Source organism: Ochotona princeps, chromosome 3, assembly GCF_030435755.1.
Source record: "Ochotona princeps isolate mOchPri1 chromosome 3, mOchPri1.hap1, whole genome shotgun sequence".
In the NCBI taxonomy this organism is placed as follows: domain Eukaryota; kingdom Metazoa; phylum Chordata; class Mammalia; order Lagomorpha; family Ochotonidae; genus Ochotona; species Ochotona princeps.
This window is the reverse complement of record NC_080834.1, coordinates 91,708,664-91,725,915: the sequence shown is the minus strand read 5'-3', so window position 1 is coordinate 91,725,915 and position 17,252 is coordinate 91,708,664. Positions and strand designations below refer to the sequence as shown.

At 36.3% G+C, this 17,252-nt stretch overlaps 1 protein-coding gene across 15 annotated transcripts in view; it reads left to right on the top strand.

Moving 5' to 3' along the window:
• Positions 1-17,252, top strand: part of DLG1 (discs large MAGUK scaffold protein 1) — a 213,371-nt gene that overhangs the window by 72,921 nt on the left and 123,198 nt on the right. For 13 of the 15 annotated variants that reach the window (XM_004577810.4, XM_058662092.1, XM_004577809.3 and 10 more), the window contains exon 4: positions 4,008-4,172. In XM_004577810.4, coding sequence (XP_004577867.2) covers positions 4,008-4,172 — 165 coding nt within the window. Of the gene's footprint in view, positions 1-4,007; positions 4,173-14,922; positions 15,341-17,252 lie in introns of those variants that run through there. The other 2 variants (XM_058662091.1, XM_036494762.2) reach the window with 2 other exon arrangements.

Here is a 17,252-nt window from a genome sequence, read left to right as displayed (position 1 = left end):
AATTGTAATTGGATAACATTCCATTTTATGGCCATTATATAGTTATTCTGAATTGATTGATATTTGAATTGTTTCCACTTTGAAGGTAGAAGCACTCTCATAAATAGGCCGCGATGAGTATTTTTGCCAGAGTACTTTTCATGCGGATTTGCCTTTTTAATTCTCTTGTGTTTAAACTAAGTAGTGATCATATAGGAATTCCATGTAGCCTTTTGAGGAATTTCTAATTTTCCTAAAGTAGATGTGCCCTTTTATATCTTCACCAGCAGTGTCCACATCCATAACAATACCTGTTGTTGTCAGTCTTTTTAATTTTTTGAAATTTAAATTTATTTATTTTTCAGTGTCTGTTGCATAGGCGAGGGGATTGAAAACCCATGCAAGTCTCTGGGTAGGATGGGAGGGAATGGTAGGGAAGTTGGGTGAAGGAAAAGACCCTGCCCTCTTGTGACTACAATGTGCTGCTCCTTCTGCCAGATTGCATCAGTGCCATAGGCAGAAATGATCCCCTGCTTTTGTTGCAGGAACCCTGATAGAGGGAAGAATCCTGAGGGTGTTACTTGAGTAGTCTCAGTTGTTCTGAAAATTTGTTGGCTTCATTGCTTGCCAGCTGTCTATGTCTGTTTTAGTATGCCCATGGTGTTTGATGCTTGCTGGAGAATTTAGTCTGTAGAGTTGTTTAACCTGCTATTCTTTCCATCTTTTGTCCTCTGTTCAATCAGAGAGGCCAGCTGTCTAGTCTTTCATGGGCATCCCTTTCTTACACAGAGTCAGAAATGGGGGGCAACCCCCCCAGTCCCAAAACATGTACTCTAAGGCCAGACCAAACATCCATGTAGTGTTCCCTGAGGTTAAGGATCAAGTGAGGAGCCCCAGCTGAGCTGATCACAATCCCAGCTCTTGCATAATGGTCAGTGAGTGTTGCAGCCCAGCATAGCCTGCTCCGAGTGACCCCCAAGAACCGTAAGCAGGTCCTGCCCCATACCTGACCTCTGTGTTTGCTACTGGGTGCTATAGCCTAGTTGAGAGACCCCTGAGGACACCTTTCAGGCCATCCCCAGAATCTGTTTTTTAGTGTGCTGGCAAATGCTGCAACCTGTCCCAGCCCACCCCAGGACTCTTCATTTATTTTTGTACCAGTGAATGCTGCAGCCAAGTTGAGGATACCCCCACCTCTAGACCCAGCTCTCCTGAGTGCTGGCACCTATAGCACCTTGCCTGGCATGGTTCCATCCCCAGCCCTGGCTCTCATTCATGCCAGATGGGTGTTTTGGCCTGCCTGACACAAGAAAGCACTCAAATTTCTCCCTTCTGATCTCCCCAGTTACCTAAGGGTGCAGTGGCTCAATCCATTAAAACCCGCAGGAATCATTTTTTATATGTAAAATCAGCCCTCAATGGTCCCCATTCTCACCCATCATCCTTAGTACCCCAGCCCCTAGCAATGCACACCTCCCTTCCCACTTCTCCACCACTACTACATGCTTACAAACCTGGCCAGTGACTCCACCTCCTTCCCCAGATCTTTAAAAAAGACAAAAGAATAGACAATCATAAGGGCATATTTAGTTGGCATTAACGAGGCCGAGAATGCTCACCAGCTGTTGGCTGCTTTTCTCCTGTAACACTTACCTAGGCATAGGGTAACTACAGCTGGGGAGACTTTTTTTATTACAGCCATTATATTGGATAGGAAGTAGTATCGCATTATGGTTTTGATTTGCATTTTTGTAGTGACTAATGATGCCAAACATCTTTTTATGTGCTTATTGACCATTTTTTATCTTTGAATAAATTTCCATTTTTAAGTTGAGCTGTCTTTATTCTTGAGTTTCTTATTCTTAGATTCTTATCAAGTATTTTATTTGTCAGTGGTTTTTTTTTTAAAGATTTATTTATTTTTATTGCAAAGTCAGATATACAGAGAGGAGGAGAGACAGAAAGGAAGATCTTCCATCCGATGATTCACTCCCCAATTGGCCTCAACGGCCAGAGCTGTGCTGTTCCAAAGCCAGGAGCCAGGAACTTCTTCTGGGTCTCCCACACAGGTGCAGGGTCCCAAGGTTTTGTGCTATCCCTGACTGCTTTCCCAGGCCACAGGCAGGGAGTAGGATGGGAAGCAAGGCTGCTGCGATTTGAACCGGTGCCCATATGGGATCCTGGTGCGTGCAAGGTGAGGACTTTAGTCTCTAGGCTACCCACGCTGGACCCTGTTTGTCAGTGTTTTCTCCCAATCTGTAAGTTCTTTTTTTCCCTTCACCCTCTTGCATAGTGCCTTTTGATGAGCAAAAGCTTTTCATTCTTGAGGAAGTTCAGCTTGTCTGTATTTTTTTCCTTTGGTTGCTGATGCTTTAAATACATATCTAAGAAACCATTGTCTGAGGTAAAAATGTTTACATTTAGATTTTCTTCCAAGTCTTATGATTTAGCTCTTTTATTTTACTGTTGATTTATTTTTAGCTGCATATTATGCATTTTTAGAAAATTATTATATGTAGTGTGTAAGAAAGGTTTGATTTTGGTCTTCTGAGTATGATTGTCCCAGTATTACTTGTAGAAATTATTTTTTCTCCTATTAAATCGTTTTGGCACACATAATGAAAATCATTTGATTGTAAAAGTAGGATTGAAAATGAAACTAAATTATTTCATCCAACAGCCAGTTTGGAGGAAATGTAAAAGGCAAGGAGCCAGATTAAATGATCTCATGAATGTGCAGTGATTTTGCTGGAAATCCCTGCAAGTCACCCTTTTACAGTAATTATAGGGAGTAAAACTGAGCAAAAAGGATATTTACATATTAAGAGGTAAAAGATGTAAGTTTATACTGATTTCTTTATTACAGAATGGCCAATGTTTTGTATTAGTTTCTTTCAGATCTCTTCAAATTACCTATGTACATTCATGGATAAGGATATTCTTCTGTACACTAAAACAGGTTCTTCAAAAGTTAATGGGAAATGTGTTATTTGAAGAAGAAAAACAAAGCCTGAAAGAAATTACAGAATTTTTGCACCAAAAGAAACTTGTCTTAATTGCATTTTTCCATTAAACTAAAGATAAGAACCCTTAATGTTTTTTAGTTAGCTTAAAAAATATACTTAGCTTTCATTTATTTGAAAGGCAGAGAGAGAAATACACAGACACAGAAAGAGAGGACTAACTTTGATTGGCTGGTTCACTCACCAAAGGATGCAGCAGCGATGCTGAGTCAGGTGGCAGCCAGGAGCCTGGAACTCAATCCCAGTCTCCCTGTGGGTGAACAGAGATCCAACTATTTAACCCTTATCATTGCCTCCCAGTGCATGCATTATCAAGAAGCTGAAATTGGAAGCAGAGCTGGTACTCCAACCCAGGCATTCCAATTAGAGATGTAGGCAGTCCAAGTTAAATGCTATGCCAAACACCTGTTCCCCATGAACTCTGAAATATCCTTGTATACATACAGATGCTTATGTATGTATAATATTTTTAAATAAATACACTACTTAAAAATGCTCGGATTACTTATTGATGTCCTGTGTATTTATGTATGTATATGTAATTTTTTGTTTGTAATTTGAAATACACTTAGTTTCCTTAAAACTATGTTTATCCTTTGAAAATAGTTTGTATAGAATTTTGTACTGACAGATTATTTTGTAGATTAAAGGAAAATGATATCTACTAGACTAAGTTGAAATGACTCATTTTTGTAAAAGTGAACTGAGTAAGAAAGGCAGAGTAATTTTGATGAGTAACTGAATTTTCATGTGCGCTTGTCTTAGAGATACAGGGGCTCAACAGATACTGAGTGAGAAATGGGTAAAACATTGTTTTTTCATCTTTTAATTATTTTAATAAGTAATTTTGTTAACATTGATATAACTTCTAAAATGACATCCCATTTCCTCTATAGTTGATATATTAAACAACAAAAATATACTTTTCATATTGTAAAGTATTGGGTGTCAAGTTACAAAAACCATATTCCAGTGCTTCTTAATACATGGCATTTTTCTTTACAGAAATACCGATATCAGGATGAAGATACACCTCCTGCAGAGCACCTGTCCCCGCAGATAACCAATGAGGCACTCGGTCCAGAGCTCGTCCATGTCTCAGAGAAGAACCTGTCGGAAATTGAGAATGTGCATGGATTTGTTTCTCATGCTCATATTTCTCCAGTGAAGGTAGGACAACTTTTTATGTTTTTTTTGCTCTGAGTTGTGTATTATTATGTATGTATTATGTATTATTTTTCTTTAAGTTATAGCTTGTGCCATTGTTTAGTGTATTCCCCTCCTTAATTGATTCTAGCCTTATAGTTATGATTTCAAGGGGTTTGTCAATATTTTTCAAACGTTTTTAAATTAATGTATTCAGTGATTGAAATCTATGATGAAGAAAGGTATTTCAAATAAGACGCACTGAGATATTTTTAAGCACTTGTTTAAAATAGCACTTAATAATATCTTCAGGTTTCCATATGTTATCTCAGAAGCAGCCACAAACTTGAGTTTGGCATTTCCCCCCAATAAAATCCCATGATATATTTAGATCTCATATAAATGTATTGTTTATTTTGTGCATTTTGAACTTTATACACTTGAAGTGGTACTTTATATAATAATCTTTAACGTGCCTTTTGTGCTCTACATATATCTGAGATTCATTATTTAGTTTCTTTGCTGTAGAGCTTTCAACCTTGTGAGTATAGTGTAATTTACTTTTTAAATGGACATTAAATTTATTTTCATGTAATTACTAGTATAAAAGGTAAATTGAAAACTAGCCCATACGTGTGTTTTCATAGGGCATCCCATATTATTTAGTCACTTAACTTCCATTTGTAATATCAGGACATAGTATAATAGCGTGATGGTTTTTAATTGATCCATATCCTCATCAATGTGTGGTATTCTTGTTTTTGCCATTGTTTAGGTTTTGTGTGATATCAATATTTTTAATGTGAATTTCCCTGTTTACTAATGAGGTAGATATATGACCTATTTGTACTTCTATTCTTTTATGTGCCTATTTAGAATTTTTGCTCATCTCTGTGCTGGATCATCTCTCTCTCTCTTTTTTTTTTTTTTTGCTGACTGGTGAAAGGTTTTTTTTTTTTTTTTTTTTTTTTCTGAATACCAGTCCTTTGTTGGTTGTATGTATTGTATGAATGAGGATTATTTCTTGCTAATAAAGTTTATTTGGGCTTTATAGTTATCTTCAAGAGATGATTTTATACTATTCACTAAAAAAATTGGAGGTTATAGTATCATTTAGATCTATTAACAGTTGCTTTTGCTGTGCTATTTTTCTAGGAATTTTCTGTGTCACATGCATTTTGAGATTATTTTTCATAATATTCTGTCATTTGTAGACATACCTCTTTTTTATTTCTGGTACTGTTTTTGGCATCATTATGTGATTTTGTTTCTGGTAAATCATTCTTGCCAGGGGATCATTTTCAAAAGTGGTCTTTTCAAGGAACCATCTCTTTTTTCAAAAGCAAAAAAAATTGTGTTCTTATCCCTTGTACTAGTACCCCTGTCCACATTCATACTTTCCTGTTTTTATACATATATGTAAGCATACATGTTTATGGACATATACACATACATTGTAAATATAGGATAGCTCACATGTCAGGGATCGTGCTGCGTAAGAGCAGTCTGATCCTCCAGTGAGACAGCAGTCACAAACCAGTTAGCTGTTAGTGTTAGCGATCAATCTTTTTTGTTTCTTGCTTTACCCTCTTTACATTATTTGTTTTCCTTCTGCTTTCCTTGAGTTCTGTTTGTGTCTCTCTCTGATTTTGAGCAAGTTGCTTATTGCACTAATTATCAGCTGCCTTTTTCTAATAATATGAGACTTTATAAATTTTCTTGGAAAAGAACTTTAGCTATGATACTCCACAAGTTTTAATATGTAATATTTTTTATATCCTAACATTTTTGTTTGATTCTACTGTGACTTTGTGTATGCCCAATAAGTTATATAGAAGTCTGTTACATTTTTTGAAGATTTATTTATTTTTATTGGAAAGGCAGATTTCCAGAGAGAAGGAGAGATAGAGCTAAAGATCTTCTGTCCTGTAGTTCACTCCCCAAGTGGCTGCAAACACCGGAGCTTGGCTGATCCAAAGCCAGGAGACAGGAGGTTTTCTAGATCCCTCTGAGCCCAGAAATTTGTTAATTTTTAAATGTAGGAGATTTTATTCCTCTCGTATTTTCTTCTGGCTTATATTTTTTACATCACATTTCCCCCTTTTATTTAGCTTGGAAATTATTAATTGGGCTTCTCATTAAAATTTTTAATGTGTATATTTAACCAAAAGAAACTATGAAGTTACTAGATACTGTTTTTTCTTTTTTTTTTTTTTTTTAATTTTTCAGAGACATACAGTGTATCTCTTCCGCTGGTTTACTCCTTACAGGCCCACAATAGCTGGGGTTTAGGAGGGACCAAAACAAAAAGCCAGTAACTCAATCCAGATCTCCTGTATACATATAAGGAATTCCATTACTTGAGCCATCTTGTGATCTATATTAGCAGGTGCTAGAATTAGGGGCTGAGTTCAGGAATTTCACCTCAGCCTTGTGCTGTGGGTTGCAGATACTGTAACCACCAAACCGAATGTCTCTCCTGATAATTATCTTTTACTGTCATTCTGAACAGCTTATGCATTAGAACATTTGAAGTCTAAATACTCCCTCTTGTTCTGTATGCTGTTCTTGTCACCCTTTGCCTGTTTTGACGACTGAATTAATCTAATTTCTTTCTTTGTTTAATCCAAAACTCTCCCAGGGTGTGTATAATCCTTTTATTTGTGATGTTTTGAATTTGTGGTTATTGTGATTGTGTATTGGCCAAAGCCAGTTTGTTCACTGATAACTCGATCTGTTGTTCATTTTGGTAGTTACTAAGTTATGTATGATTGCATCAATGAGCTATTATGCATGAAATTTTTTGTGTGTCTTTTTTGGAGGGATGTGTATCTTGTTAAAAAAAATCTAATGGAACCACAGCTGCCTATTTTTATATAAAATTATTTGCTTACTGTAAGATGAATTAAAAAATATTTCAGTGATAAAATCTTTTTTATCTGGCATCTCCATATGTCTTGGGCTAAGGTGCCATCTTGTAGGCGTCCTCTTTACAGTCATGTTCTACTCTTATACAAAGGTCTAATGTGACAGTTTGTTCAGTCTAGATAGCTGGAATGCTGAATTTCACTGATTCAATGCCAAGGTGGGATTTATAGGCCAATAATTTTATCAAAGAGTAATTTAACAAAAACCTTAAAGCAGCTACCTCCAAATAGAAATCTAATTAAAAACTAGCAAATTTTAAAATGTGAATTCCTACTTTGGGGTAATGGATTCTTTGTAGAATAATAGTTCTCAACCAAGGCTGGGCATGAGAATTAAGAGTGATTGATCTCTGAGGCCAACATTGTGGAAAACCCAGATGAAACTCCTGACTTTGGTCTGGCCTACACTGTAGCCATCTGAGGACAACCAATGGTTGGAAGATTCTCTCTGTGTCTCTGCTTCTGTCTCTGTTTCTCAGTCTCTCTCACACACATTTATTTTGACTTTCAAAATAAATAAGTAAATAAATTCTTAAAAGAAATATTGATGTCAGAGATTCTGGCTTAATTTTACCTAGAATGCCACACTTTAAATATTTCTAATCTATGGAGACAGCTGAAAAGCACACAGCAACATTGTGTTATCTTAAAGTAAATTTCAGGCATTGTTGTTCTATTTATTCCTTTCTGAGATGAGAGAGACATATTTTCAGTATTGAGAACAGAGCATTATTACTTTAGCATACTCACTTGTTTCCTTAGTCTGACTCATTTGTCCCCTAATTTCTTCATAGGAAAAGAATAAAAAGCCAATTTTACTTGACCTTTTGATATCTGCTTTGAAATACTCATCCTCTGTATAAGAAATGATTTTAATTATTATGTATAGAATAAATGATTAAGAAAAATGATACAAGATTATGGCCCTCACAGCTTTTTCTAAAGATAAGATAGACCTTTCCCACATTTTATTTTTCCTGAAATTGATATCCATTTTAGAATTGCTGATTTCATCATCTTATTGAGTGATCATTTTTGTACAGCATTGCGTAATCCTTTTTGCTGACACAGTATCAAAGCATATTCGTGTATTGTGTAATGATTCCATGGCTTCATGAAGAATGACTGAAAACCTGGCCATTTGGGGGCATTCTGTGTTTCTTTAAGATCATCTTCTTTTAAATGTTATCAATATCAGGTTATTAATGAGCCTCTGGTGCTAGTAAGTAGCATCTATGGTCTTGCCCATCCTTTGTCTTGCTGGCTATCTGATTAGATCTGGGAACTGGGCAGGTAAAGATTTTTATACCCTGCAGAAGAAATTATCTTAAGCTTATATTTAATTTTACATAGTTTATTTTTATGATAATTTAATGAAAGTGTCTTGTGTTTGATATTTGTTAATTACATCTTACTGGGTTTTTGTAAAGAAAGCTACAATGAATAATCTTTGCACATACAAAGTATTTAGGTTATTTCCTTAGAAAGAATTTCTAGGAGTTGGTTTACTGAGTCAAAAGTATATGAATGCTTTTCTAAATTGTTAATACTCTAACAGACAGTGCTGATATAATCATATTTTTAAGATCTTTAAGGCTAACCTGTTGTGGTAGTTTCTTATATTTCTCCTACTTCCTACATAGTTTACTACAGCAAATACTTCATAAAATAATATTTGGTTTAGCATTAAACAAGTAACCAATATGTTATGGAGCTGAGCATTATTATTTTTTAATTTGTAAAATTTTCGGAATAGTACTGCTTGCAAATAGAATTTACATTACGTATAGCTTCAGTTTTCAGAATTGTAATAAAAGCTAATGATTAATAAACGCTTTCATTGAATGAATGATTGAAAGTGAACTGAATGATTGAAGTGAACTGTTGGAATATACTTAATTTGTTTGGCAAAATATATATGCATATAAAAGATACTTATTCAACATCTATGAGAGTGTCTTTGTTAGAATTCTGTGATTAGTACCTTATGGAAAGGTGACTACATTATAAAAAGGAAAATGTAAAATGCAAAAATAGAAATTAAATTATTAAACTGTTCTAAACAAGTTCATTGGTATTTGTAAAAGTGCTGAAGGGTATTTTCAGAATGCCACGTTGGAAGCAATCATTTGAATGATAATAAGAGTATGAGGTTAATAATCAGAGGATATTTTAACAATGTAGGAAAATCCGTGATACTGCGACTTGGTAGGAAGTGAGGGTGAAGTGTAACAGGTGTATATCTGGAGTGGCCCTGTGAAGGGTTTGCCAAAGTGAGCTATGTAATAGTATTATGAAATATTCCATTGGTTTTCTTGTATTAGAAACAGTATCATTTTTCGTTACTGAAGTGAACAGTGAATTAAAAATATTTTATTTAGTGCTTAGCATAAAAGTGATTATGATTTCGTGCTTTAAAACTCTGAGAGACATGGTGAGGGCATGGTGTGATGCCCTAGGGGCTAGGTCTTTGTTTTGCGTGTGTCAGGATCCTATATGCTGCCAACACATGTCCCAGCTACTCATCCAGCTCCCTGCTTGTGGCCTGGGAAAGCAGTCGAGGACGGCCCAAAGCCTTGGGACCCTGCACCCACAGGGGAGACCTGGAAGAAACTCATGGCTCCTGACTTCGGCTCAGCTTAGCTCTAGTCATTACAAACATTTGTGGAGTGACCCAGCTGACCAAAGAGCTTCCTCGCTGTCTCTTCTCTCTGTCTGCCTTTCCAATAAAAATAGATGGCTCTTTGAAAAAAACAAAAAACAAAAAACACCTCTGAAAGGGAAACTTTTCTTGCCAGAGTTAGAGAAAGTGTTGAGAAAAATGAACAGAACAAGTAAACAAGCAAATCTCCTGCCTTTTTCAAAATAGATGCTAGAGACAGAAATTTAGTAGGTTAGGTAATATAGGTGAATCATTTAGAAAACAGAAGAATTCATTTAAACTAGGGATCTGAAAAATAAACATTGTCAAGAACGATTGATTTATTTGAAAGACAGTATCAGAGAGAGAAGAAATCTTTTTTCTGCTGGTTCATTTCCATATAACCACAACAGACAGGGCTGGAAAAGGCTAAACCAGGAGCCAGGAAATCCATTCTGGTGTCCCACATAGGTAGCAGGGGCCCAAGTACTTGAAACATCTTCTCCTGTGATCCCAGGAATATTATCAAAGGAGCTGGATTGGAGGCAGAGCTACCAGGCCTGACACAAGCACTCTGTTAGGGGACAGTGGCATGGAAGCAATGACTTAATGTGCTGCACCGCAGCATTGACCACAAAGTAAATATTTTTAGAAGAACTTAGCATTCAAAAAGAAAACAGGGGTATATGAGCAGGCTCTTACGCTAATTCAGTGCATCTTCTAGCCTGAACATGAAGCGTAGTACTGAAAATGCTATACAAAATTTTGAGACTTGGAGGTGGCAAAAGAATGAATAAACACATGGACACACTACTTGGTGGAAAAGAGTGCCTCATCTCTTTATTTTACTCCTCATATATATACCTTCTTCTCTAGGGGAGGACGGGAAGGGGAGGAGTTTCCTGGAAGTAATTATCTTCATTGAAGCAGGGAAGGAATTAATCATCTGTATTGAAACAGGGGAGGAACTAATTATTTGAACAGGAACAAGGGTGGAAGTTCTATTCCACTTACTTTACACAGGATGTTCTGGCCTAATATCCTGCTTGCTATGGCTCTTCTTGCCCAAGGCAGGCTTTGCAATGCAACAGGCTGTTAGGTAGGCCAAGTCTAAGGCCCATAAGTCTGTGGCTCCTAACAACTGATCATCTTGGGTTGCTCTCCAAATGACCACAACAATCAGTGATGGGGCAAGCTGAAGCCAGACACCAAGAACTCTCCAGGTTTCTAATATAGGTGGCAGGGACCTAGGTGCTGGGCTATCTTCCTTTGCCTTTCCAGGCGATTTGATTAGCAAGAAACTGAATTGGAAGGAGAGCAGCAAGCTGGGACCGGCACACTAACATGGATGCAGCCTAAATGTCAGCCTAAAACCCCTGCGGCACAGTGCCAGCCTTGAACATACCTGGTTTTTTGGTTTTTGGTTTTTGGTTTTTTCTCCATAACCCTGTGGTAGTAAGTTGAGCAGAGTTTCCATACAGTTTGGCCACTAGATGGTGCTCATACAGAGGTGATGTACGTACACATACATATGCACTTACACATCCACGTATACACGTTTACATATGCAACATATATACACACCACATGTGTATATGGTGAGGATTTTTGGACAACCAATTTACCTTATCTGTCTTCTGAGTTTATTAGTAATCTCAGTACAATTGTAAATTTTTTAATTTAACAGCTCAGGTAATGAACGGGTAGTAGTGATGATGGGTTCTTAGTGCTTCAGTATTGTTTTTCTGATTGTTTTTGATGTTTATGGCACTTTATTTAAAATATTTTGTTTATAGGTGGCAGAGTTAGAGAGGGAGAGAGAGATGAGAAAGGAATCTTTCATGCCCTGATTCTCTCCTCAAATAGCCACATTGGCTGAGGCTGGTTCAAGTCAGAGCCAGGAGCTTCTTGGGTACAGGCAGCCCAAGGATTTCAGATGTTTCTGCTGATTTTCCAGATGTGTTAGCAGGGAGCTCGATTGGAAGTGGAGCAGCTGGGACTCAGACAAATGCCCCTATGAGATAGTGGCATTGCAGGCAGTGGCCCAACCCGCTGCATCACATTGCTGGGCCCATAGCACATTTTTCTTTAAAGATTTATTTTATTTTATTTTATTTATTTCATTTTATTTTATTTATTTCATTTTATTTTATTTAAAAGGCAGAGTAACAGAGAAGCAAAGACAGAGAAATCTGTCAGCTGGTTCACTCCAAAAATGCCAGGGGAGAGATCTTACATCTGCTGGTTCACTCTCGAGGCCACAATGTCTGGAGCTGAGCCAATTTGAAACCAGGAGCCAGGATCTTCTTCCAGGTCTTCCACATGGGCACAGGGGCTCAAGGGCCTGAGCCATCATGCACTGCTTCCCCAGTCCATAAGCAGGGAGCTGGATTGGAAGTGGGGCAGCCAGGACTAGAGCCGGTGCCCACATGGGATGCTGACCCCCAGGTGGAAGCTTAGCCTAGTACCCCACAGTGCTGGCCCTGACGCATGTTTTGTTGTTGTTTACTATGTTAAATAGTTTTTCTGGTTCTTCCTGTTTGTTAAAACTTATTTTTATTTTAATGGAGTTTCTTTTTCAGTTTTGCTACAGTATGAGTGCAGCTATTCTAAAGCTGCTGCCTTTTGTGAAATCACATGAAGCCGATTGTGATTTAGATTTTATGCTAAATACTAGGTTATGAATTCACTTGGTTCTATATTTTTGTAGTTCAGATGATAGGATATTATTGTAAGGAAACTTATTTTCTTAATGTGAATGGACTTGCATAGTGAATTCATACATGGTGAAGAGTATTCCTTCCCTTCAGGGAATGCCAGCTGGAATGATGTCAATCTTAGATTGTACCCAGACTGTTTAATTCTCTAGGATAAATTTCTGTAGTCTGTATTGTTAATGTTTGCAATTCGAGGCAGAAGTTGTACATTCAACATTTGTATTCAAAGTCTTCACCCATACTAATACAAAGAGTAATAGAATCTATTATAATTATCATATAATTGTTTTTTTTTTCTTGTCCCTGAGTTATCGTCACAGTGGATCAAGGCACATTTTTGGAACTGTGCCATTTGCTATAGCACTTGTAAAATCCCCATTAACTATTATATACTTAGTCCATGGTAAAGCTTAAAATTTTTGTTTCCTTTCAAAGAGGATTCTTAATTCTGTTTTTACATTTTATGCTTTTTTGTATTCTACCCCCAATTAGGATAGATCTGTTTAGGGTCTCGAATTTCAGGTTGTTAACTAACATAGTCCTTGGGAAAGGACATCAAACTTCCTGTGTAATCTCTGTCAGAAAATATCTTATTCCAACAATTTCACATGTCTTTTTAACCTTTCTTTGATATATGACTGTGTCCTTAGGGAACAATTTATAGAGGTAACATTGATACCTTTTTCTTTTTAAAGCTAGGATTTGCAGTGGGACTTTGAAGTTTGAATTTTCCAATGCTGTTTTCCAGTATGCTACATCTGGTTGTTGCTGATGTGCATACAGATGAGCAGAACTTCGTCAGTTCATACCTGAAAAATACATCCAGAGGGCTTACAATGTGCCCAGATTAACTTAAAAATTGAACTACTTAGCCATTAGTAAATTATCAAGTAATTTTTTATTTATATACTGTTATAAGAATGGCCATTTATTATCATATATACCAGTATAACAGTGTTTAGAGAACAATCCAAGTCTAGCAGTCAGACTTGTATTTAGTGATTTTTGTAAACCAAAAATTCTGGGATAGGTATTTGGTGCATTGGTCAACCTGCTATTTGAGATGTCTGCGTGTGGTAGCAGAGTAGATAAATTAGAATCCTATCAGTTGTAGATTCCTGCTCATTTGCACACTAGGAGGCAGCAAATGGTGACTTGAGTGGTTAGATCTCTGTCAGCTATGTGGGAGATCCACATTGAGTTCTCGGCCCCTGGGCATGTAGGAAGTGAACCAGCAGATGAAAGCCCTTCCCTAGTCTATTAAAAACCATACCATTCCCAGGTTTCTTCTCCCCTTGAAAAATCTAATGGAGAGAGAATATATAATTTTGCATTTTTAAATTAGCTCCCCACAAATTCTGAGCTTGACTACTATATTGAGAAATACAGATCTAGATGATAGATGTTAGAAAATCTATCTAATCTTGATTCTGTAATGAAACTGTTATTTTGTGAGTCAGAATATGATTTATACAGTGTTAAGCAAAACACATTTTATTGGTTATGAAGAAGAGTATTGTTACTTTTTTGTGAGAGCAAGGGAGAGATGCACCTGTGGATGGAGCTCCCATCCCCTGAGCAGCTTCCCAAATGCCTACATGATCACTGCTGGGCTGGGCCCAAAGCTGGGAGGCCTCCCCCGTGAGTGTCAGAAACCAAATTGAAGAGTTATTATCTCTGCTTCCCCGAGAGTCTGCATTCTTAATAAGAAGCTTGTACGCAGCCAGAGCCAGGTATCGAACAAACCTAGGTACTCCAGGATGGGGTAGAGCATCTTACTCACTAGGACAAAGGCCCATATCACAAACTTGTGAACTTTATATATAAAGATGCTAATAATCATAACAATTTTTTGTCATAAAAGTTCCAGAAACCTTGATTATTTTGCTAATCTGTTTACTCTAATTTCAAATTATTAAAAATCAGTTGCATGCTTGTGCTATATTATAAATGGATTTCTCCTTCTCAGTAGATCCTCAGAGTTTAATGTTGATTGTGCCTTTAAAAAACTTAGACCAGTGCTAAATAAAGTAAGATTCTTCTGATGTAGAAATTTATATGTAAATGTCAAAGGCTCTCTTTAGTGAAATTGTTTTAACATCTAGAGCTATTGGCCAAAAGAATCCCCTAAGATTTGTTAAATTCATGCCATACTTATAATTTATCTAATCAGTAAAGCTACCATTGGATTTTACTACAAGAGGTGATTGAAACTTGGTAATCCAGGGTTTCTCCACCCAGTGCATTAAATCAGGCAGCCCCAAAGGGTTTCAGTAGACCAGTGTTCCTAACATCCTTCTTTACCTGCTAATCGACCTCACTTCCTGGATTTCAGTCCGTCTAGTTATCAGCTAACAAAAGAACAGCTTTTAGTTCCTGCAGACGCTGCTGAAAAAATAATCACGAGAAAGAAATCCACCTTATGTCGTCTTTTTTATCTGCAAAAATAAACTCAGCCATCATACAGCTAACAGGTACGGAGGGAAGATACAAGCTCTTTCTTTCATAGGAAGAAATTACCGAGAAAATAAGCACCATTTCTCAAGGTTTTTGTTTTCCCTGATCTACAAGTGATGCTGCTGTAATTCTAGCTGCAGTTTTTACCGATCGTTCACTACTCAGCAGCTGGTAGAGAAGTAAGACTGCTTGGCAACCACCTGCAGGGCTGCAGAGATGAATTACATTTTCGGAAACAACACACTTCTGTATTCTCGCGCCAGTCGAGGAGGCAATACTAGCTCTAGCCATGGCTCAGTAGGCCCAAAGCAAAAACATTGGGCAAAAAAGGGCTCATCAGATGAACTGCAAGCTGAGCCCGAACCTTCACGCTGGCAGCAGATAGTTGCATTTTTTACTCGAAGACACAGCTTTATTGACTGCATCTCGGTAGCCACCAGCTCCACCCAGGTAACATACCACTTGTTGAAATGATTTTCAGTATATTATGTGTTGCCATTTGTTTTGCAAAAATGTCTTGGAATGTATTTCCTATTTAAAAGATGCTCTGTAGCATTGGCTGCGCAGAAATGTATGTTTTCAGTCCATCTATGCAGCACAAAAGAGGAAACAAAAAATATTTTTCCTTCTGCTCTTATGTAATGCCAAACAAAACAGTCTCGGATTCTGTTGCATGACTTCTATTAAAAAAAAAGCCATTGCTGCATAAACTGAAATGTAAATTAATAATGCTCATATCCTGGTTTTTAGATTGTTAAATGCTATAGAGTATGTCTGACCAATGAAAATTCCTGTTTGCTTAGTTGTGTGTTATTAATAACCTTAGAAAGATTGTTATAAAAACAAAACAGAATCATATATTGTCATGTTTCCCATTGTTTTGAAGCTTTATTTAATGTAGTTAGCTAGAATTGTATATACATATCAAAATTAAATTATGATTTATTCAAGGGATTAAAATAACCCTTCTGTTTCTGTGAATATATATGGTCTTTGGTTAATTTGGGATTGATAAGCCTGTGTAATTACACAGTCATGAGGGTGTTTTTGTTTCACATGTTCAAATTGCAATTCAAAGAGATGAGCAAAAACTCAGTTTTCCCAATAAAAGAAAAAATATACATATAAAACACTTTCCGAGGAAATGAGTATTGATAATATAACAGTAATGGAAAATAAAATTACTGACTGAATGAATTTTTAGTATTTGGTATGAGAATGGTTTGGGGAACAGTCATATTTTAAAAAATATTTTTAAAAAATTCGTCTGACTTCAGTAAAAAATTAAAGAATGAGAAATAGTCTAATTTGAAAACAGTGCTTTCATCTTTTGACGTCAGTAATATTTAAATTAGCAAAATATACATACATATTCCTAAGGCCTTTTAAAAATGAATTTCCTTAAAATGATCTTTTTTGGTTTGTTTAATAATCAGTAGCAGCTAGATAACTGTATTTGTCATAGCTTTTTAAAAATTATTTCTGATTACAGAATTGGCTTTCAGTAACTAATTTTAAAACATCAACTTTCTTAAGAAACTGCTTGTTTTTCTTATGTGCTTAAGAGGAATATAATGATTCAAGTAGGGAAACATTTTTATACAAGCACTGAGGTTACTTACAGTCATAACTTTTTTTTTCTTTTTTTTTTATAATTTACCTTCCTAGGTTTCTATTATTATTATTATTATTATTATTATTATTATTATTATTATTGGAAAGCTGGATATACAGAGAGGAGGAGAGACAGAGAGGAAGATCTTCCATCCGATGTTAGAGGTAGTGATTGAATTTAAATAAGCTTTGACTACAGTTATATAAAAAAGGATCCCAAGGACCAGATGTTGATAGTGCTACGTATTTTAAGTGGTATTTTCTGTTATGCAAACAGTTGACACATATATCTATGTGTATGTTTTTACATATGGCTTATGTAAATGCACTCACACTATACTATGAGTATAATATATACACATTAACACATCCGTACTTCATCTTGGGCCACATGAAACTTATAGTCACAGAATTACATTATCTAGTTATGAGTTGTAACACATTGCTATCATACTACACTAAAATAAAATCATGACCTCTGTTGGCAGTTGATCCTACAAAGCCCTTTGAAATTCGGCCTGCTCCTCCCCACTTTGATTCAGATAATTTCTGTATACTAGTAACTGTATTTTTCTTTTGACCTCTTTTCTGATGGTCATCTTTCTCATTACCTTTACAATTCATCTCTAGAAACATAGACATTAGGTCAGAGGTTTTAACTTCAGTTTTTATTCTGCTCTGGAGTTCTAACATTTCATTTTGTACATTTTTCTAATGGATGGGATGACTGGTTTCTATAGCCAATTTT